The sequence below is a fragment of the Notolabrus celidotus genome, chromosome 12 (genome assembly GCF_009762535.1).
Source record: "Notolabrus celidotus isolate fNotCel1 chromosome 12, fNotCel1.pri, whole genome shotgun sequence".
Classification (NCBI taxonomy): domain Eukaryota; kingdom Metazoa; phylum Chordata; class Actinopteri; order Labriformes; family Labridae; genus Notolabrus; species Notolabrus celidotus.
Genome location: NC_048283.1, coordinates 34,285,543 through 34,308,352, shown reverse-complemented (window position 1 = coordinate 34,308,352; position 22,810 = coordinate 34,285,543). Strand labels below are relative to the sequence as shown.

At 42.7% G+C, this 22,810-nt stretch overlaps 1 protein-coding gene across 2 annotated transcripts in view; it reads left to right on the top strand.

Annotated features, from left to right (window-relative positions):
* LOC117822866 (zinc finger protein 236-like) overlaps positions 1 to 19,321 on the top strand; it is a 132,464-nt gene extending 113,143 nt beyond the window's left edge. Inside the window, exons 30-33 of one of the 2 annotated variants that reach the window (XR_004633266.1) lie at positions 41 to 170; positions 8,392 to 8,565; positions 18,311 to 18,533; positions 18,657 to 19,321. Coding sequence is in view for 1 of the 2 variants with exons in the window: in XM_034697795.1 (XP_034553686.1) it covers positions 41 to 170; positions 8,392 to 8,565; positions 18,311 to 18,432 (426 nt within the window). In the remaining variant the exon portion in view is untranslated. Of the gene's footprint in view, positions 1 to 40; positions 171 to 8,391; positions 8,566 to 18,310 lie in introns of both variants that reach the window. The other variant, XM_034697795.1, reaches the window with a different exon arrangement.
* The last annotated feature ends 3,489 nt before the right edge of the window (positions 19,322 to 22,810 follow it).

The following is a 22,810-nucleotide window of genomic DNA, read 5'->3' as shown; positions in this document are numbered from 1 at the left end:
AAACTGTATTAAAAACACATTTGCTTTTATCCATCTACAGGAACATGAGCGAGTGCATCGGCCAGGTCCGTCACCCAGCTCCCAGAAACCCAGAGTCTTTAACTGCTCCTCCTGCGTGAAGGCATTCGCCAAGCGCAGCCAGCTGGAGAGACACAACAGGACACACACAGGTGAGAGGATGCACAGTGCATATCATAAAATCAACCCACAAGATTGGATTAGAATCCACCATTTATTATCACCATCATTTTGATATGATCCTACACTTTCCAGTCCCAAATTATTTTATGTTAAATCTCCCGTTTGCAGTTTCAGTGAGGTATGAAAAAGTTTGAAATTAATATTGATGCCTTGAAGGAAAAGAACCAGACCATCCATCCATCCATCCATCCATTATCTTGACCGCTTATCCCGGTAGGGGTCACGGGGAGCTGGAGCCTATCCCAGCTGGCTTCGGGCGGAAGGCAGGGTACACCCTGGACAGGTCGCCAACCTATCACAGGGCTAACACAGAGAGACAGACAACCAATCACACACACACTCACACCTACGGGCAATTTAGAGTGATCAATCAACCTTGTTTGAAGAACCAGACCATTAGCATAAATATTGATTAACATAGTTGTTTGAATGAAAACTTCTGCGGCAATGTAAGTATTGCACAGCGTGATTAACAACATGCTGTTCTGGTGTGTTGATCGGGATCAACTCGTCTCTCACAGCTAGCTCTTAGACATGAACGATGTAGACCAGCTCCTGTTTGAATGCCGGTCTCTGTCCCCCTTTTTTTGTTCTTACTTAATACACAATAGAGTAAACGGATGATTTTCTGCCCACATCGCTTGTCCACAAGCGCACCACTCACTGACTGGATGCTGGGTCAAAGTGTGTGCAGTGCAACCAACCAGAGGCAGGAGAAGGCCAGTGACGGTGTTCAGAGGAGTAGTGCCAGATGGATTAATATGAATGTTTTTATATCAAACATTATGTGACATAGTGTACAGTAGTAACTACATGCACGCATATGAGAGATGGGTTAAAACCAAAGACTATATAAATAATAGACGTAGTATCCGTGACGTCACCCCTCTGTTTCTGAAGCGCTGTTTCGAAGCCAATCATTGGCGGCAGCCATATTGGAAATGTTGAACTCAAACTAACTTCTGTCTAGCAAGTGTGACGTAAAGAGGCGGGCTCTGAGCCTCCTCACATACAGCTACAGTGTTCCCGCCATAGACTGTATATAAAATGGACGTCAACTCGCTCGGCTTGAAGTGAGGCTGCCACAAAAACTGCTCCCCCTAGTGGCTGGCTGCAGTATAAGTCAAAAACGCTCCCCCATTCATTTGAATGGGGGAGCAGTCAAACTTTAAAAAATAAATACACGTGGTACGAATGTTTCTCACACCTGTATGCTGTGGTGATATGTAGTTATTATTTGACTGTGTTGTGTTCAAGGCCTCTTTTTTCTGAGAATTTTCTTGTTTGTTAGTTATTAGAGGTTAAAAAACGGGGTTTTACTTCCGGGTTTACTTTGATTAACAGCTGCTGTAGAGAGAAACTCTGTTAGGACCTCGGTACGGTACGCTTAAGGGCCGAGCTTGTTACCGTGGAAACACACTAATTCCCCACTGCGCAGACTCTGTACAAGATGTCAGAGTTCTGGAATGGGATATTTTGGCTTCATAACCGTACAATGGAAAAAAGGCGGAGCAACACTGTCCTTTATATATACAGTCTATGGTTCCCACCTGTCAATCAAGTCAGCTGTGTCTCTCATTGGAAGACTCGTAATCTCAATATCTTCAAAATTGCCGCGTCATGAATAAATTCACCCCCCGTACAGTGTGTGCTGATCAAGAAATGATCTATCCAGAATACACTCGTCTTTTGAACCAGGCTGTAAACATGTTTATTTCTGCTGTAAAGATCGGCTTTTTTGAATGGGTGTGTATGTGGTTTCCGGTTCTTCTGTAGCCAGCCTCAAGCGGACCCTCGATGAACTGCAGTTTTCAACACTTCCGCATTGGCTTCAATTCTCGTGGCCGGAGTTTGCTGCTTGGTTAAAACATACAAATGTCGGGTTTCATGAAAGCCAAAATGGTAATAAAGAGCCGTTTGGGAGCCGAAAGAGTCTTATTACTGAGCTGAACCAAATGATCTGATCACTAAAAAGAGCTGAGACTCCCATCACTAGTATACTGAAGAAATCCCCCCCTTGAGATCAGAGGTGCAGCCTATGATATTATGTATTAGAGTTTTAAATTTCAATGTCAGCAGAGATGAAGACAGGAGGTGTTGTGTTTTTGTGTTGTCTTCTGTCCTTGTTGTCAAATTAGTCTCTGACATTCACTGTGAGAAAACGAGCTGAGCTGAGTGGAATTTGATCTTAGCTCAGGAACACTGTGGCCTTATGTTTGTCAGGCTCTTGTGAACACAATATTTCAGTAACACCTGGAGGGTAATGGTAAATGGACTTGTACTTATATAGCGCTTTTCTAGTCTGTCTGACTACTCAAAGCGCTTTTACACACTACTCGTCGCATTCACCCATTTATACCCATTCACTCACTGATGGTAGAGGCTGCTAATGTAAGGGACCATCAGTGTTAGCTAATCTCATTCGTACACATTCACACACCTCTGAACAACAGAGGGAGCAATTTGGGGTTCAGTGTCTTGCTCAAGGACACTAAGGCATGTGACTGTCAGAGCTGGGATCGAACCGCCAACCTTCCGATTGATAGACGACCGACTCTACCCACTGAGCCACAGCCGCCCCTCAGGGGACTTAATCCAGATGGTTATTTCCTATTTTATAAAAAATCTGAGTAAAGAACAACTTCCATGATTAATGAATAAATAATCCCTCTTTGCAAACCTGTGACAAGGATCTCCTGACAAAAAGGGGACTTTCTCTGCTGGTATGCTGCCTCTGGACATATTCACATCTTCAGAGCAGGCTCTACTGTTTAATGTTGGCCAACTTGTGCCTTTGTATTTGTTTTTCTGGGGTAATGTAATTTAGCTAACATCTTTGATACGCAGAAACGTCCCCCAAACTGTCCTCAGCTTCTGTGTCATTCTGTGGGAAACGCTGTTGGATGTGAACGCCTGGAGGGAATAGTTTTTGAATTTGGCACGAACGCCTACTCAGACTCAAGGATGAACTGATTTTAAAGGTCAAAGGTTAGTTCACTGTGAGCACTCTGTGGGAAACATTAGGGTAGTGGTTCCCAAACTTTTTCTGCCGGGTCCCCCCAACCGTACATTCACACGCATACTATTTGCCATTTATACAAACATACTATACATACCTATTTATGTATTCATTGATTGATTGGTTCCTTCATTAAATAGTTAATTTATTTATTTTTTGATTAATTAATTATTTCCTTTTTTATATAATTGATTTTGAGGTAATGATATTTTGCGGTATTACAAAATGGAAATATGTTAACTCAGTATGACCCCCATTAAACAAGTCTGCAATGCAACATGCAACTCATGTCTGAGCCTGAGTCCACAGACAGAGGATTTATAATCCTCTTTTCATTGTTAAAAACTCAAGACTTTGTAGCTCCTTACTAAATCTGTATTATTTGACTCCCTCCTCCTTATTTTTCTCTCCTCTTCCTCTGTTGATATAATTTAGACATCTACAGGTGCTTTATTTTACTGTTCGAGATCTGTCAAGTACATGTTGCTTCCTGTTATAGCCCTTTCAAAGTAAAGTTTTTTGGACTACGGAACATGAGGGGACTTTTATTGTGAAAAGTTTTGTCGGAATTTTTTTTTTTTTCATTGAAGTAGCGTAACTACGATTAGCGGCGTCCGTTGGGAGTGATTCTATTTAGAGCTGTTCATTTGGCCTTTAGTCACAGCCACAGTCATCGATGGACTTAGAAAACAGAGTGTTCACACACTTTGAAGCAGGTAGAGCTGTGGTAACAGAGTGTTAACACACTTTGAAGCAGGTAGAGCCGTGGTAACAGAGTTTTAACACACTTTGAAGCAGGTAGAGCCGTGGTAACAGAGTTTTAACACACTTTGAAGCAGGTAGAGCCGTGGTAACGGAGTGTTAACACTTTGAAGCAGGTAGAGTCGTGGTAACAGAGTGTTAACACTTTGAAGCAGGTAGAGCCGTGGTAACAGAGTGTTAACACTTTGAAGCAGGTAGAGCCGTGGTAACAGAGTGTTGCTACATTCCTGAAACTTGTATCTGAGTTGTCTGTCTCTATGGTTATGTGTGTCTGGAGGAATGGGGGCCAAAAGAATAAAAGTTGAATAAAATAATACAGTAAAAGCCAATTACATGTATAGCAGGTACTTTTTTTATCAAGTTTACACAGCTGCTGTGGGCGGTTGTACACGATCAATGATGTGAGACACCATAAGGAAATGAATCTGTTAATTTATTTAACAGGGTATGTTTTCTGAGACTAATTAATTGTGATTAACTCTTATTTTGAAATCCATGAAAACATTTATTAACAGATTATCTCCTGACTTACGTCTTCTACTGATATATCGGTGATGCTGCAATTTTTAACATTTATCTTTGTGAACCAGTAAATTAAACCCAATAAAGTTGAAGCAAGCATGTCTGTTACGGTTCAGAGATGACACGAGGAAGACGAGTGATGATTTATACCTTATTTCTACAGATTCGTCATTGATACCACGCATATCCTGGTGGTAGTTTTGCATATTTGCAAATTGCAGTGAGTGACAGTATCAACAGGGTTTTGTACATTCTGTTATCTGCAGCTCAGCTGATTTCTGCTTTTTCAAATAGTCCTAATCTACAAAAGTATGCTGTTGCTTATCTCCAGGTACACATCAGTATAAAGACAGTCCATCATTAACCCTCGGCAGCAGAGATCATCTGATTCATGAGTAACCCTGCCAAATAAGCCTTTTATGTCAACACTGTGTTCTAAACATTGATTTTCAAAAGTCAGAGCCCATTTTTTCACTAATGAACAGTAATTGTAGCAGGTACAGCCAAGTATGCGTGTGAACATGTGGGAGTGTGTGGGAGGCCGCAGAGGCACTTGGGTTTGCTTAATGGAATAACAGCAGAAACCTTTTTATCTGAAACAACAGTGTTTGGAGCTGATGACATGTATGGCTCAGAGTTTACGGTAGGCTTTTTTTTACGTCGGTCAGTTTGGCCGGTGATATTCTAGAATTCCAGCTGGAACAACTGTCGGACATCCGCTCTGAAAGCCATATCTGCTTAATAGCTTACATTTACTAGCAATACAACACTGAAAACACTGACATGGTAACCCAGGAAATCACATTTAAAATTTGAAATCAATCAATAAATAATTAATATGATCAAGCACCGGGAGTCAGAGCGTCAGTGCCAACCTGCTGCATTGAGAAAGAGGGTGAGGAAGAGAGACTGTATTGTAGCGCACGGACCAGCACGCCTGGTCTTTATTTTCTCAAAGTGCAGTTTACATAATCCAGTTTACATTCACATGGACATTATAGAGCACTCCATGATCTAATAAGCCCTAAAGTTTATGTCATGCAAGAAAGAGGATTAGAACAAACACTGGTCAGTAATCATTTTGACCTTTAAGCTGGTTTGATTGATTCACGACATGAAATCATGCACTGAGTAATAAGAAAACACTCCACCTTAAAATGTCCGGTAGCTGTCAGATAGGGTTGTATGAAAGCAGCATGGTGGATTTATTTATTTTAGTCTAACTTCTGTAGTAAAGATGAAGGCAGCAGAGCCTCCTCTGGTCCGTCAACCTGTGAGCCCTGCACTTTTACTCTAACCTGAGCCTCCTCTGGTCCAGTGTCAACTAGTGATTGGAATTCCGGCTCTTTTTAAAGATCCGGTTCTTTTGGATCGGCTCACCACAAAGAGCCGGCTCTTTCGGCTCCCAAGTGGCTCCTCAGTGCAGTTTACATAATCCAGTTTACATTCACATGGACATTATAGAGCACTCCATGATCTAATAAGCCCTAAAGTTTATGTCATGCAAAAAAGAGGATTAGAACGAACACTGGTCAGTAATCATTTTGACCTTTAAGGTGGTTTGATTGATTCACGACATGAAATCATGCACTGAGTAATAAGAAAACACTCCACCTTAAAATGTCCGGTAGCTGTCAGATAGGGTTGTATGAAAGCAGCATGGTGGATTTATTTATTTTAGTCTAACTTCTGTAGTAAAGATGAAGGCAGCAGAGCCTCCTCTGGTCCGTCAACCTGTGAGCCCTGCACTTTTACTCTAACCTGAGCCTCCTCTGGTCCAGTGTCAAATAGTGATGGGAATTCCGGCTCTTTTTAAAGATCCGGTTCTTTTGGATCGGCTCACTACAAAGAGCCGGCTCTTTCGGCTCCCAAGTGGCTCCTCAGATGTTTTCTTGTTTAAATGAATGTATGACCTAAAATAATGTAAAATGATATGTCAAATGAGTAACTAATGTAAAAAACATACATTATATCAAATGTGTATTATTTATGAGGCTTTATTTATATACTCAACACGGAGCAGAGTGCTACAAAAATGTATTATAAAGTATAAAAACAAGACCCATCACAATTAGAGAAAAAGGTCCAATCTCTAACTGTATGTATATTATTTATAAACTTTTAAACACCTTCATTATCAGCAGGTTTCCTTCACTGTCTTTATTCTTCACTGATTGCACTGATGGATAAACAGTTCTAATGTCCATGACCTGGATGACTGAGATCCTTCACAGACACTTCTAATGTGTCTTTGCAGGTTTTTTGTGGACCCTGATTGAAGACACTTTCACCTTGCACAGTCTACACTCTGCCTTTTAATAGTCTCTGCCGTTTCAATGTGTCTAAAGTTTACTGTTTCCTGCAGTCACTTTTTTTTTCACCTTTCCAGTACATTCTCTGTGTCACACATGTTCTCCCTCTCGTCTCCCTCCTGTTGGTGTGCTCACTGTGCTGGGTGTCTGTAACCCCTCCCCTCCCCATTCTGCTCAATGTAGACATGTGATTGGCCAAGACGCCACCGTATGTCTTGACCAATCACGTGAGGCTTTAACAGAAAAAGACGAGAAAATTTAAAAAAAACGGCTCCCAGTCAGGAGCCGGCTCCCGTCGTTCACTTCAAAGAGCCGACTCTTAGAGCCGGATCGTTCGCGACCGACACATCACTAGTGTCAACAGGCGTGACCTGCCATATCTGTCCAGTGTCCTCCGTGCCCCTCAGCACCCTGCTCCACTCCGAATGCTGCGTGCAAGTAATGTGTGAATGTTTGGTGATGTCCTCTGCACACTGTGCTAAAGGGAGTAATCCACGTTTTGGAAGGTGGCCATCACTGAGTATGTTTTGATATTCATATCTCATCATGCTGGGAGGCTAAACTTGATTAAACTCTTCATAAAGCATATGATCATAACCTTCTGTGAACTTGTCAAAGTAGGAGCTGTGGTTACATGACTTCTCATGCATCCCTCATCAGTGGAGAAGCATTCTCCTGATGTTTTTGAGCATTCAGGTCTGACTGTTTTCTCTGCACCGCTGTCAATCGGTAAACGTGGCGTGTGGCGTTTGATTGACAGCCAAAACAATCCGCTGCTTCCCGGCACGGTCATGAACAAATGTTGGTATGTGAAAGTGAAGACTCTGAATATAAGACTTGTCCACTTCTTCACATGCAGTTTAAAGGGAAAACCCCAGTTTAAGTTATGAACAATATGGTTATCTATATTTGGCCAATGATATCTCTATATGCTGGACAATTGTGTGTGAAACCAGCTGACGTAAACCCTGGAATGGCTCTGACAACCGTACTCTATGTTAAACTATTAACAAAGACTCAACATCATCTTAATCCATCATTAGCAGAGCACTTTGCAGCATTTAGAAAGTTACAATGGAAAGGGCAAACTTCCTTTAACAGGCAGAAACCTCCAGCAGGACCAGACTCATGTGAGACAGCCATCTGCCTCGACCGTGTTAGGGTTGGAGAGAGGGATAGAGGGAGATGAAGAGAGAGAGAGAGATGATAGTGGTGAGAGGGGTTGTAATAGTTGTAGCAGCTGTAGTCTGGAACGGCAGCGATCAAGAGGAACCTAAGGGACAAGGGAGCTCAGGGATCCAAACAGATCCATGGTTAGTAACTTTTATGGGACAGGAAGAGTTAAAGTAAGAGACAGGCAGACAGAGGAGAGAGAGAGGATCCCAGTGTGTCAGTTTTAAGCCGATAGCAGCATAACTAAGAGCTGTTCTAAGCCTGGGCCAGCTCTAACTATAAGCTTCACGTATACAACTGTGTATGAATGTTAATCTGACCATGCGGTTTCACTGCATGGGACAGCTGTGTGCAACAACACTGATTCATGACAGATGTGTGTGTTCTGTGTTTTTGTTGCAGGCGAGCGTCCCTTCAAGTGCAGTCAGTGTGAAAAGGCCTTCAACCAGAAGAGTGCTCTGCAGGTCCACATGGTCAAACACACTGGAAAGAAGCCCTTCAAGTGCGAGGTGTGCAGCATCAGGTTCACCCAGAAGAGCAACATGAGGCACCACATGAAGAGATCGCACGGCTTCGGTGAGCAGCTGACTGGTATCACACCAGCGCACACACTAACACAGACTCCTGGGTGTAACGGCAGCTGTTCGTGCAGCTGGACAGAAGACAGAAACTTTAGAGGAAAGAAACAGGAAACCTGTTTTTGTTTTCTGTTAGTTTAGTTCACTTTCTCACAGGGCTCTGCCATCCTCAGGTTTTTGAGTGTTGCTCTTTCATATCCCCTCTATCACCACATCATGCACTACAAATACACAGTGGGTACGGAAAGGATTCGGACACCTTCACTTTTTCTACATTTTGTTTTGCTACAGACTTATTCCCCTGTTGCTACGGGCCATTCAGTCTCTGTATTGTCGGAGCCAGAGTCTGGTTCACATTGCCGGCAGTAAGTCGAATTCGTTCCCGGTGGGGGTTGGACTCCGCCAGGGCTGCCCTTTGTCACCGGTTCTGTTCATAACTTTTATGGACAGAATTTCTAGGCGCAGCCAAGTGGCGGGGGGTTTCCGGTTCGGTGGCCTTGGGATTCCGTCTCTGCTCTTTGCAGATGATGTCGTCCTATTGGCTCCATCGAGCGGTGACCTCCAGCTCGCGCTGGGACGGTTTGCAGCTGAGTGTGAAGCAGCGGGGATGGGGATCAGCACCTCCAAGTCTGAGGCCATGGTGCTCAGTCGGAAAAGGGTGGCCTGCCCTCTCCGGGTCGAAGGGGAGTCTTTGCCCCAGGCGGAGGAGTTCAAGTATCTCGGGGTCTTGTTCACGAGTGAGGGGAAAAGGGAGCGGGAGATTGACAGACGGATCGGGGCGGCGTCTGCAGTGATGCGGGCGCTGTACCGGTCTGTCGTGGTGAAGAGGGAGCTGAGCCAGAAGACAAAGCTCTCAATTTACCGGTCAATCTACGTTCCGACCCTCACCTATGGTCACGAGCTGTGGGTAGTGACCGAAAGAACAAGATTGCCAATACAAGCGGCCGAAATGAGCTTTCTCCACAGGGTGTCTGGGCTCAGCCTTAGAGATAGGGTCAGGAGTTCAGACATCCGGGAGAGGCTCAAAGTAGAGCCGCTGCTCCTCCGGGTCGAGAGGAGCCAGATGAGGTGGTTCGGGCATCTGGTTAGGATGCCTCCCGGGCGTCTCCCTGGGGAGGTGTTTCGGGCATGTCCGACTGGGAGGAGGCCACGGGGAAGGCCCAGGACACGCTGGCGAGACTATGTCTCTCAGCTGGCCTGGGAGCGCCTCGGTATCCTCCCAGAAGAGCTGGTGGAAGTGGCCGAGGAGAGGAGTGTCTGGGCTTCCCTGCTGAGACTGCTGCCCCCGCGACCCGGACCCGGATAAGCGGAAGAAGATGGATGGATGGATGGACAGCCTTATTCCAAAATGGATTAAATTCACTTTTTCCCTAAACATTCTACACACAATACTCCATAATGACAAAGTGATATATGTTTTTTAGAAATTTTTGCAAATCAATTGAAACTAAAACACTCAAATATCACATGTACATAAGTATTCAGACCCCTTGTTTTGAAACTCAAAATAGAGCTCAGGTGCATCCTGTTTCCTCTGACCATCCTTGAAATGTTTCTACAACTTGATTGGAGTCCACCTGTGCTAAATTCAATTGATTGGACATGATTTTGAAAGGCACACACCTGTCTATATAAGATCCTACAGTTGACAGTGCATGTCAGAGCACAAACCAAGACATGAAGTCAAAGGAATTGTCTGTAGACCTCCGAGACAGGATTGTATGGAGGCACAGATCTGGGGAAGGGTACAGAGAAAATTCTGCTGCATTGAAGGTCCCAAAGAGCTCAGTGGTGTCCATCATACGTAAATGGAAGAAGTTGAAATCACCAGGGGCCTCATGTACAAAGACTTGCGTGGATTTCCTAGTGAAACATGGCGTACGTTCAAATCCAGAAAATGTCTTGCGCACAAAAATATCTAGATGTTTGCATCTGTGTGCAAGGATCAACAGCTGTAGAATGGTGTGTATACACACCCTTTGCACATGAGGTCCCAGGACTCTCCCTAGAGCTGGCTGCCTGGCCAAAATGAATGATCGGGGGAGAAGTTCCTTGGTCAGGGAGGTGACCAACAACTCAACGGTCACTCTGACAGAGCTCCAGCGTTCCTCTGTGGAGATGGGAGAACCTTCCAGAAGGACAACCATCTCTGCAGCACTCCGCAGATCAGGTCTTTATGATAGAGTGGCCAGACAGAAGCCACTCATCAGTACAAAGCACATGAAAGGTTTGCCAATAGGCACCTAAAGGACTCTCAGACCATGAGAAACAACATTCTCCGGTCTGATGAAACCAAGATTGAACTCTTTGGCCTGAATGTCTGGAGGAAACCAGGCACCACTCATCATACGGCCAATACCCTCCCTACAGTGAAGCATGGTGGTGTCAGCATCATGCTGTAGGGATGTTTTTCAGTGGCAGGAACTGGGAGAAACTCCACAAACCCAGGTGTGCTAAGCTTGTAGCATCATACCTGAGAAGACTGGAGGCTGTAATCACTGCCAAAGGTGCTTCAACAGAGTATTGAGTAAAGGGTCTGAATACTTATGCACATGTGATATTTGAGTGTTTTATTTTTAATTAATTTGCAAAAAATTCTACAAAACATTTTTCACTTTGTCATTATGGGGTATTGTTTGTAGAATGTTGAGGGAAAAAATTAATTTAATCCATTTTGGAATAAGACTGTAACAAAACAAAATGTAGAAAAAGTGAAGGGGTCTGAATACTTTCCATACCCACTGTATGTATATGCACCCACGCTCCTGCCTCGTAGACTCTGTGTTATTATAGAGGAGGAAAAGACAACACAAGGATTCTGTTGACTTCTTCAATGGGAGCTGGTGGCACAGTTTATTTATTATGTACAGATAAGCAGGCGCATATCCTGAATACTAAGTCATCACTTCTTCCAAGCAGCCTTTTGAACAACTTTTTCTAAGACAATGATCACACGCACACACACACACACACACACACACACACATACACACACACACACACACACACACACACACACACACACACACACACACACACACACACACACACACACATTGTTATTAATTTCATTCAAACAACCCATCTTGGGGCCTGCTTAAGATGGAAATGAGTTGCAGTCTTAAGGGTTAGAGCACACTGAAGGGTTTTCATGAAAGTCCTTGAAGACCTGTGAACCTAAGTACGTGTATTGGTTATGTAATGATTTAAGCACTTAAAGGCACTATAAGGAGTTTTTAACTGGCTGAGGAAACAGACTGAAACTGATACTGATGCCTCTTTATGACCTTCAAATGCAAACAAGACAATCAGCAACACCACTGAGTAGGGATGTAAGGATATATCGCAAGACGGTAAAAAATCGATAAGGGTGGATTGAAATCAATTCAACAACATTTGTATGTGGATATTATTTTTAAACAGTAGAAGGTGCTATCTGTATTATACTCTGCTTGTTCAACATCATGAAGTCTCTTGCTGCTCTCTCGTCACTCGCTGAGTGGAGGTGTTTGAAGTTTAAAGCATGTTTCAGAATCAGCTGACTGAAGGTGTTGCTCACAGTGGAGACGCTCAGCTGGGGGCTGCAGCTGAGTGACAGGTCTCCACGAGCGCTTTTTTTCTGACCCGGTTGCACTCCCGGCTGACACCTGACCGCATTTAAATGTTTATTTTTCTCAATAAGAAGGAGAAAACTGGACACTGTGAGTCTGAAATCTGATACTGTTCAGTTGTCCTGTTGCAGTAAATCCACATGCTGTAGTCTGAGTCTTCACTCTATGACCATGCGTCCACAGAGATTATTTATAAGCCTGCTCCTCACGTTGATATTCAGCGTGTTAACATGTTGAACACCTCAATATGATCTGTAGCTGTTTAATACTGTCAGTAATATACACTGTGTCATGAAGGAACATTTGATTTAGGGGAAAAACACATTTGTCATTATTTTTGACATGGAAAACATTCAGGTTTTTTTAATGATTAAATGATAATTGATCGTTAACATTTCCAAAGATCGATCACAGAAAATACTTGAAATTAACATCCCTAATTTAAAGAGATTGACCTTATTTGTTTTAATATTTAATACTTTCATTTTGGAATCGTTCACTTTCCAGTTCTCTATAATTGTTCTGAAATTTTCCAACAAGGTATTTTTGAACGCTGATTTTAGTTTTTTTTTTCAAGTTGCTGAAAAAAAGTGTGCAGTGGTTTTATTTGAGTTACAACACACCTTAAAAATGAAAAAGGATGACTTTGTTTACAAAGAAATATAAGAGAACAAATATATATCCAACTGTCCATATCTGAGAATTTAAATGATATAATAGTTATTTAAATTTTGAGTTCAATCCAGTTTCCTTGAAAATCGTTAGAGAATCGTGAGTGAATCGTATCATGAACAAGAAATCGGGATTCAAATCAAATCATGGGTTGAGTGTCTCCTTACATCCCTACCCCTGATCATTTCTTTATCGTCATTTTGAATGCCTGAAACAGCTGTGAGAGGGTATCCGACCAGATGATTGGCATCAGTCTTCTGTTTGCCTTTATTCATGGCAAACAATCACACTGCATGATAAATCTGACTGTTATAAGACAACAGGATTAGGTTATTGTCTGAAGACACTACTTTGGATCATAGACTGTATAAATAATGGACGTAGTATCCGTGACCTCACCCATCTGTTTCTGAAGCGCTGTTTTGAGGCCAATCATCAGCGGGAGCCATATTGGAAATGCTGAACTCAACATAACTTCTGTAGAGCGAGTGTGACGTAAAGAGGCGGGCTTTGAGCCTCCTAGCCAACAGCTGCAGTGTTCCCGCCTGTCAATCAAGTCAGCTGTGCCTCTCATAATGGAAAACTCGTAATGTGAATATCTTCAAAATTGCCGGGTTAGAAATAAATTCACCCCCGCGTACAGTGTGTGCCGATCAAGAAATGAGCTATCCAGACTACACTGGTCTTTTGAACCAGACTGTAAACATGTTTATTTCTGCTGTAAAGATCGGCTCTATGAATTGGTGTGTATGTGGATTCCGGTACTTCCGGAGCCAGCCTCAAGTGGACACTCGATGAACTGCAGTTTTTTAACACTTCCACATTGGCTTCAATTCTCACGGCCGGAGGTTCCCGCTTGCTTTGGATGTACAGGTCAAGAGATAAGAGATATCACTTTGTCCACAAGGGGGCAGCAAAATCGATACAAACTTACAGCAGCTTTAAATACAAGGAGTCAATAATCTATTTTACAAGTTTAGATAAGGATGTGTAATGTGCAATGTCTTTTGTGAGTAGACCCCATCTTAACATCTTAATATGTATAAAAGGGTAGTAAGGCCCAGAGCAGAGTAGGATACCTCCTATAGGGGTCTGGACCCTGGCGGTGACGGTGGGGAAAGAAGGATGCAGGATGTGTTAAGAATGGAAGTGAACCTGGACACTCATGAGATGGATCAGAGGTGACTGTGGTGGAGGAGGGTTGCAGCAATCTGTGCCAAAAATGACAGCAGCTGAGAGGAGGACAGATTTGAAGTTTGGCATCAGGATGATTGGTTAACAGGGTCTAGCCAAATGTGGTCGGTTTAATACAAATAGAGTAAACACCCGTAATTAGCTGATCTCCTGTGAAGAAGAGAGAGAAATAGAGAGAATGAATGACTTCTAAACAATGTGATTCAACTTGTGCTCTACAAAGGTCATTCAGCTTCAGATACCTCTCTGGTTTTATCAACAGCAACTGGACCGTTTCACTTCAAGTATGAAAAGCAAATGTGTTTCTGGATGTGTGATCAGAGTCGTTGAGGGGGCAGCCATCAGAGTTGACGCTCCCTGATGTGACAGAAATAGTGAAGTGGCAGGAAGAATTAAAACACCCGCTTGCTTTTTCTATCAAAGTCTGGTTTCTCTCCGATGCAGTCATGCAAAGATTTTCATTTCACCTCTCACTTCTGAAACAGGAAACAATTCAAAGATCCTTCAGGAGCAAGACAGGCTATGAATGTTAGAACAAGTTTTCAGTTTAAGGTATATTGATGCCTCAGAAAGTGTCTCATGTTGCAGAGAACTTCACTTACTGTGAAGTTCAGACTGATACATCAGATGTTCACAGAAGTACACTTGAGGTCAAAATTATTACCCCCCAGGAATTCTGGAACATTTTCCTTAAATTCTGCCCAATGTTTGAATCATTGATAAAACTTGATATAAGCAAACATTCACCAGTGTTCTTTAGTAGCTTTGGTACATTTTGGAATGTAAAATACATTTTGAAGCTTTTCAGCTTTATATCAAATATAGTGAAAAATGGCGTGGTCAAAATAATTAGCCCCCCTGTGAATTTTTACTTTTAAAACACACCTGAGCAGTCAGTTTGTTTCCTAACAACACCTGTAGGTCTGTTGGCTTCCTAACAACACCTGAGCATTCAAACAGCATTGAGATTTACTGAAGGGGCTCCAAACAGGGCACCAGAACACATTACTGAGAGAGACTACTCTTACTAACCATGCCAAAGACAATGGAAATCAGTCTTGAGCTCAGAAAGAAGATAATGGAGACTCATAATAAGGGGGAAGGCTATACTGTCATTTCCAGGCGTTTTACAGTGTCTAGAATAGCTGTATGTTGCATCATTGCAAAGTACAAGGAGACAAACTCTGTTAGAAACAAACCTAGGCGTGGTAGAAAACACAAGATTTCAAGAACTTTGGAGAGGAAAGTAGTCGAAGATGTCAGCAAGAAGCCCCGGACATCTGTCAAGATGATTGATGCTGACCTGACCTCCTCGAGTTGATGTTTGAAGGAGCACAGTTGTGAGGGATCTTCATCGTAGTGGGCTTCAGGACTATCGTCCCAGAAGAACCCCTTTACTCAAAGAGCGGCACATCAGAGCCAGACTGAGGTTTACCCAAGAACATTTGAAAGGTAAAGATGAGTTTTGGAAGTCCATCCTTTGGTCTGATGGAACTTTTTGGGCACATGGATGTTGTTCATGTTTGGCCAAGAAAGGGAGAGTCCTTCAACCCTTAGAACACGGTCCTCAGAATTAAACATGGTGGGGGGAGCATCTTACTGTGGGGCTGTTTTGCAGCCTCAGGCACAGGCAGTCTTGTTTTGGTGCATGGCATCATGAAAAAAGAAAGTTATGTTGACATTTTGAGGGATAATGTGAAGAACTGCTCTTAGTCTAGGCTTTGTTCGGTGCTGGGTCTTCCAGCAAGACAATGATCCAAAGCTTACGTCAAAATTGGTCAAACAGTTCTTAAAGGACACCAAAACCAAGGTCCTGGAGTGGCTTGTACAGAGCCCAGATCTAAATCCTGTTGAGAATCTGTGGCAGGTGCTCAAAGTGAATGTCCATGCTCAGAAACCATGTATTTTGGACCAGCTGGAACAATTTGCATTGGAAAAATGGGCCAAAATCCCTCCAGAGACATGTGCCAACCTTGTAAAGAACTACTTGAAGAGGTTGTTGTCAGGTGTGGCTCAGAACGGGCGCACTATTGACTACTTAAGGCCAGGGGGCTAATCATTTTGGACATGCCATTTTTACCTTTTCTTGTTTTAATTCATTGCATCAATAAAATATCCAAATCAAACATAGTGAACATTTGTCTTTGTTATTTTGGAAACACATAAACTATAAACACTTGTTTTTAATGGTCATTTTCATGGAGAAATCAAGGGTTTTATCTGATTTCACAAGGGGGGCTAATCATTTTGACCTCAACTGTAGCTGCTCTAAAGATGATGGTGACTGCAGTGAAGCCCTAACTTCTTTCTTGTGCCACCAGCAGGTCAACATTTTCCAGGAATTGTCTCGATATCTGAAAGAATTTGGATTAGTAGGATATTTTATTTCCAGACTATGTCCTTGTCATATGAGTTGTATGTATTAGAAAAAAAAAAACTAAAGGAGTATCTCCTCTAAACTGTGAGTATCTCATATTACTCATAGTTGTGTCCATAACAAGGACCAAAGCTTGTCTCATAACTTTGAAATTATAACATCCATAGATTTGTTTTCCTTGGATTTCATGACACTGGACTGGACAAGTATTTGATAGCAATAGCAATTGTATTTATGAATCACATTTAATTGCAGTTAAGCACAATGTGCTTTACACTGAGGATAAAAACATAGAAAAACAATGGATACACCCAACATCCATCAGACACAGCAAACAGCATTCAACCAACAAGGAAGTGCTGCTGCACATGCAACCAGTCACACCAGTCATCTTCCACCAAGGCAGGTTCAGGGCTGGTTCAGAGCTGGTTGAACTCGCAAACCCATTTTTTCCCGACACTCAAGCCCGTGAAAGAGGCACGTCATGGCGTCAGATTTATGTGACCACTTTTCTCAGCAGCACTAGCGCGAACTTTCCCTCACAGCAACAACAATGGCGGACAACGGCAGCTTGTCTCTTCGGCCGAACACTGCTTTGCCTTGGAATCCATTAGTCTCTTTTATTTCTTCACTGCAGGACAATGGCAGAAACACATTTGGTTTGGGTTTTTGATCACGGCAACCCCGCCCCTCACCCCTGACGTAACAGATTCACGGTTCTAGACCAGCAAAGAGTTGGAGCCGCTCTGGAACCGGTTTACCCAGCCGGGTGCCGGTTCACTCGCAGTCGAAACATGAAAAAACTGTTCTCAATTGAGTGCCGGCTCCAAACCGTGGAGGGGTGTTTCAGGGCTGGTTTGGAGCCAGTGCTCAATTAAGAACCATTTTTTTTGTATTTTGACTACAGGAGATTTTTTTTTAGACTTTTCAGTGTACACAATAACATTCTGCTTTAATCCCCATGAAGTCTTTTTCCTGGGATATTGGACCACATTTCAGCAAATATTCCCTCATGAGCCAGATCTCTGTTATGATTGGACTTCAACTAAGAGTTGGCAGCAAAGCTCCAAAGTTAGAGGTTTGTCCAGTTGAAGGAGGATGTAGTGAGGTCATCAAAGTGCAATCAACTCTCTCATTACCGGGAGAGTAGGTGGACAGGGATTGTGAAAGGTGGAGCAGATGTCAGATGAAGCAGTTACAGCAAGTCAGTGGATCTGAATGAGGAGGGGTGATGTCAGGTAGCACAAATATAAGAGAGGGGAAGATTTGAAATGGATTAAAAGGTTCATGTTTCTGTATTTGTATGATTAATGTGTTGGTTAGTTGTTAGTCCACGCCACACAGATGATATTTGCATGTGAAAAGTCCTCCAGGACTCAGTGCACACACTCATCCCCTTGCATCATAATGATTGTGTTTCAGATGCATGGAACTGAAATAGAGGATAATGAAATGGGAACTTGTTTCATTGTGTCGCCTGCAGCTGGTTAAGAGGAGTCTCTGTACCTCACAGCCTGTGCCAAAGACAAGTATTGTTATTTCTGTGGGAGTTATTTAAAGCTGAATGTACAGTGACACATGGCTCACATTCAAAACTAACAATGAGCATGTCCCACATCTGTCAGGTCTCATTATGCAGTTTATGTAACAGACAGAGGAGACTGTGAGAGATTGAAACAAATGTTGGAGGAGTCAGAGGGAGAAGAAATGCTCTCATTTGCATGATGCCCTCAGGCAGATTGAACACAGAGTCAGAGCTGATGCAGCTTCTCTGTAAATGTGTGTTAATGGACCTCTGGTTTACTAACTCAGATATTATCTGTTTCAAGTTGAGGTTTACTGCAAGGAGGTTCTGCTTCTCATTCTTTGTTCTCTCTTTCTCCCTCCAGGTCAGATCCAAGAAGTCACCCTTGGCGAGGACGAATCAGCCCCACAGGTTGAGGTAACACCTGAACTCGACCTGGAAGTGGTTCCTGAATCATCCGGACACTGGCACAATGTCTTCCCCTGAGTACTAACCTCACCAGTTTAACCACTGAACAAAGCTTTGCCAGACATGTTCCTGTTCTTAGACGGTCCTTTGGTTTCAAAGAGACAGAAGATGTCTTCACTGTAAGTCCAGGGCTTTACCTCAGCAGCAGTCCTCTGCTGTTAATCCAAATTAGCAGTGAGGTTAGGGGGGATCTGGCTCCCTGTGATGAGCTTAATGTCATTCATCTGTTTTCCTACTGTCAGCCCTTCAGAAATGTGATGACCTCCTTAGAGGGTTTCATAAACACAGGCAGCCCACAGACCTCTCCATTCAGGACATGCAGGACTCTTCCACGCTGACCCCATTCAAAGAGAGGAGGCGGTATTCAGAGATGAGAGTCTTTTGTTTTCATACGTGCTGTGCTTACATCACAGCACACAGAAATGCAACAAACTGCACGTTTTTCACTGGCCAACAGGATGTGTGGCACCTTTTTTTACATATGTATAATGTAAATATTCCATTTAAAGTGAATCTCATTTCAACATGTTACACGTTCGTTCTAGTTTAAAACAGAGCCAGATGTTTTTCACCACAGCTGCTCAGCAAACGAGCAGATCTGATGCAGTGCGAGGTCTGAACATGTTGGCATGTTGTGTTTTCTCTTGTTGTCAAATCATTGAGAGCCACAGCATCAGTTTCCTTCACTGTGGACAATTCTGTAAATATGTGTAGTTAGATTACATCTATTTTCTGATGAACCGCCATGACATGGATTGGTTGGAGATATGTAATTTGAGCATAATATTGCATTTGTAATATGGCGAGGCCAATGTACAGAAGTGAGGCTGTTTTTTTCCTCTTTTTTTTTGCAGCTGTATTTTCTATTGTCCATAATAAATTAAGATTAAAGTAATTTTTCTACATATTCAAAGTTGCATGTCTTGTTTGTCCTATTGACTAACCTACTGTGCCTTATGTGAAATATTATTATTATTATTATTATTATTATTATGATATATTACATTTTATTTAAAGGCACCTTTCAAAGCACCCAAGGTCACCTTACAAGGCAGAGTTTCAAAAGAATAATATAAATAATGAGTTATTCTTACAATTAATATATATCATTAGAACATTATATGCAGGGTGCGAATTGCCGGGGGGGGGGGATCTCCCCGCCTCTGATTTTAACATCCCCCCCCTGGTGTTACAGTTTTTATCTCCGGGGGGAAACGTCTCATTCCCCCCTCTGGTAATATTAAATGCATTTCATACCGCCAGCACATGGTGCAAACCGACCCGCCTCCTGACAAGTGAAGTAATATAAATACAAACAATATAGTTTAGACTACGTTTTAAGTTTACTAGCAACGTAATGTGAGAAGTCTACTGACATGAAACAGCAACAAAGCATTTCCTCATTTTTTTCAGCAAAAATTGAACCGAAAAAGTCAAGAACAGATAATGTGAGGGATAACGACATCCAGCTGCCAGCATCTCTGGAGATTCCACAGGTGGAAGATGCAGCTTTATGTTCACCTATGCCTCCGCCCTCCTCTCCATACTGCCCAAGCTTGGTGGTAGGAGGTTGAATGACAAAATGAGTGTAACGCTGTAACTTGTTTAAGTATCTCTTCAGAACTGTTCAACTTCAACAGCGTTAACTAGGAACTTAATTAAATCACACTTGAGGGCTGTGGGGAAGAAAGACCAAGGGACAACTTCTGCTGTGCGTCGTGATGCCTTTAATGACCCTTCATCAACGTAGGACAACAGCACATCGAACTCATGTGACACCCATAGACTGTATAAAATATGTACGTAGTATCTGTGACGTCACCCATCTGTTCCTGAGAGCTGTTTTGAAGCAAATCGACGGCGGCAGCCATATTGGAAATGCGGAACTCAACTAGGCAGAGTGTGACCCAGTGTGAGTCTCTTAGCCAATGGCTGTGTGTTCCCAACCGGGAGTAACGTCAGTCATGTCCTTATTTGGGCAAAACTGGTAATCTTAATATCTTCTGAACCGTCATGTTAGAAAAAAATTCACCCCCGTACAGTGTGTGCTGATAGAGAGATTAGCTTCCTAGGGTGAAGCTGTTTTTTGAACCAGGCTGTAAACATGTTTATTAATGCTGCAAAGATCGTCTTTTTACCATTCATATCTATGTGGTTTCCTGTGTTTCTGCAGCCAGCCTCAAGAGGACTCTCGATGTATTGCAGTTTATAACACTTCCACATGGGCTTCATCGTTTGAGACCGGAGTTTGCCGCTTGGTGACAGCTTCACTTCAACTCAAAACCATGTCACCCTGAGCAACCTTAAAGAGGCAGTGCGATATATGAAATATACGTATTTTGAACTTCACTAAAGAACTCAATGATACAAATAAAATTAGAATGAAATAAGGACTATTTGGTGAGAAATCTCATCTTACACTGGCATGGCACTTGTTAGAATAGTTTAGGGTTGTATGTTCTAAAGTTGTTAATTTATTCTAAATGTTATAACTAATGTTAGATACTTTAAGTTCATTATTCTAAGATTGATACAATTATTAATATCATATGAATATAATTTAGTCTTACACAGCATGCAGTGTAAGACCACAAGTAATGCATATACACACTTTAAAACCACATCACCCAGTCTAGCATCACTACAGGACCACAGAACAACTCTGCTCTGCAACCAAAGAGGACACTCGTGCTTCCCTCTTGTGCGGGCACACTCACACACATACGTGAACATATGAACCCAGCAGACCGTCGTATGGTGAAATATAGATTTCCATATGAAGCACAGTTAAAACAAACGTGACCAGCTTGGACTGAATGAATGTGGGAGGAGCGCACAGTTCAGTGGACCTGCACTCGACAATGCAGCCCTGAGGAGTCAGCACAGATCCACTGAACTTTCAGCACAGAGCGCCTCGTCAGAAGTTGATCGAATGAATATAAAATTGTGTATTGTTCAGTTCATAGGGCGTACCGAACCGTGACCACTGTATCCAACGTTTCGATACAGATACACGTATTGTTGCACCCCTAGTATATATTTATATAGGGCAGAGAGAGGATACTACCTTTCCTACAAGTTACTTAAGTTTTCATCATAAAATGGGAAAAGTACTCTGATTAGATGTAATCTGAATGCTTTTGTGGGAGTACTCTGATAACATGTAATGTGATGACTTTAGGAACAGTTACAGGATGGTAGTCTTTCTGATTAGTTTGGAGAAAGAACTCGGATCATTACAGGCATGTCAATTGTGTGGTGGTTAGCACTGACAATCTTCAACAAGATAATTCTTGGTTCACATCCTGGACCGAAGCTTTCAATGTGAGAAACATTTTTTTCACACTGTCTAACATGTGCTTTTAAAAATGTTAAAATGAAAACACCTAAATCTCAGTTAGATATGCACTGCCAGGCAGGCCTGTGGTGAGGTGGCAGGACCTGCGTGCTTTCAGTGATATAGTTTAGGGTTCAAATCCTGGACAGAGACCTATTGTGTGATATACAGGTAATGTTTGCATCACTAAGGAGACAAGCTTTGCTTTGGGAGTGCCATTAAGATATACATGAAAAGACCTAAAGAGACAAACAGAGGCAAAGTGGACAGGGCTGCTGCCTGAATTCAATGCAACTGTGATATCATCACATTCCATAATAATGTAACTTTATGATGTCACAGTACCAACACTGTTTCAGGAGAACATTTCAAATGTCTCATTTCACACAAACCCTCTCTACAAGCAAGTCACTGTTTGATCGTGTCTGCTCGTTGTGTTCGATTGTGTTTGAACTTTTGCTTCTTGTAAACTTTCACTGGTATCCACTTTGTTGAGATGATGAACTCCAACATAAAGAGAGCTGAGACTCAAACCGGCCACAGCTTCAAGGCTTCCCCTGTGGAAGACGTTTCCAGCCTTTCTGTCCCTGCTGTGGTCACTGTCAGCACTGACCTGGTTGAGGATCTGCTGGTCCAGCTGCTACTGAAGCTGCACCCTCTGGAAAGCTACACCAGCGCTTATCTAGACCAACAACAACTGCTGACACACTGTCTCCACTTGAGTGCAACAACTCTGGAGACCCTGAGGAAAGCCCCTGGTGTCTCTGTGGACGAAGACCTCCCTCCTCCTTCCTGTGAGGTTTGGAAAGTTGTCGCGTTTCTCGTCTGCAGCGTCATGGAGAGGTTTGGGACAACGAACAGGATAAGGAAGCTAGCAGTGAACAAAGACCCGGCACTCCTGAGCTTCATCCCGGACCAAATCATTGAGACTGTCCTTCAAATCTACAAGGACCAGTCTGAAGATGTGTGGATTCCCCCACAGATACCCTTTGATGAAGACGGCCTGCTGTTCTCCCAGTTTCTTCCTGAAAACATCAAGGAGGAAATGTTGGAGCAGTA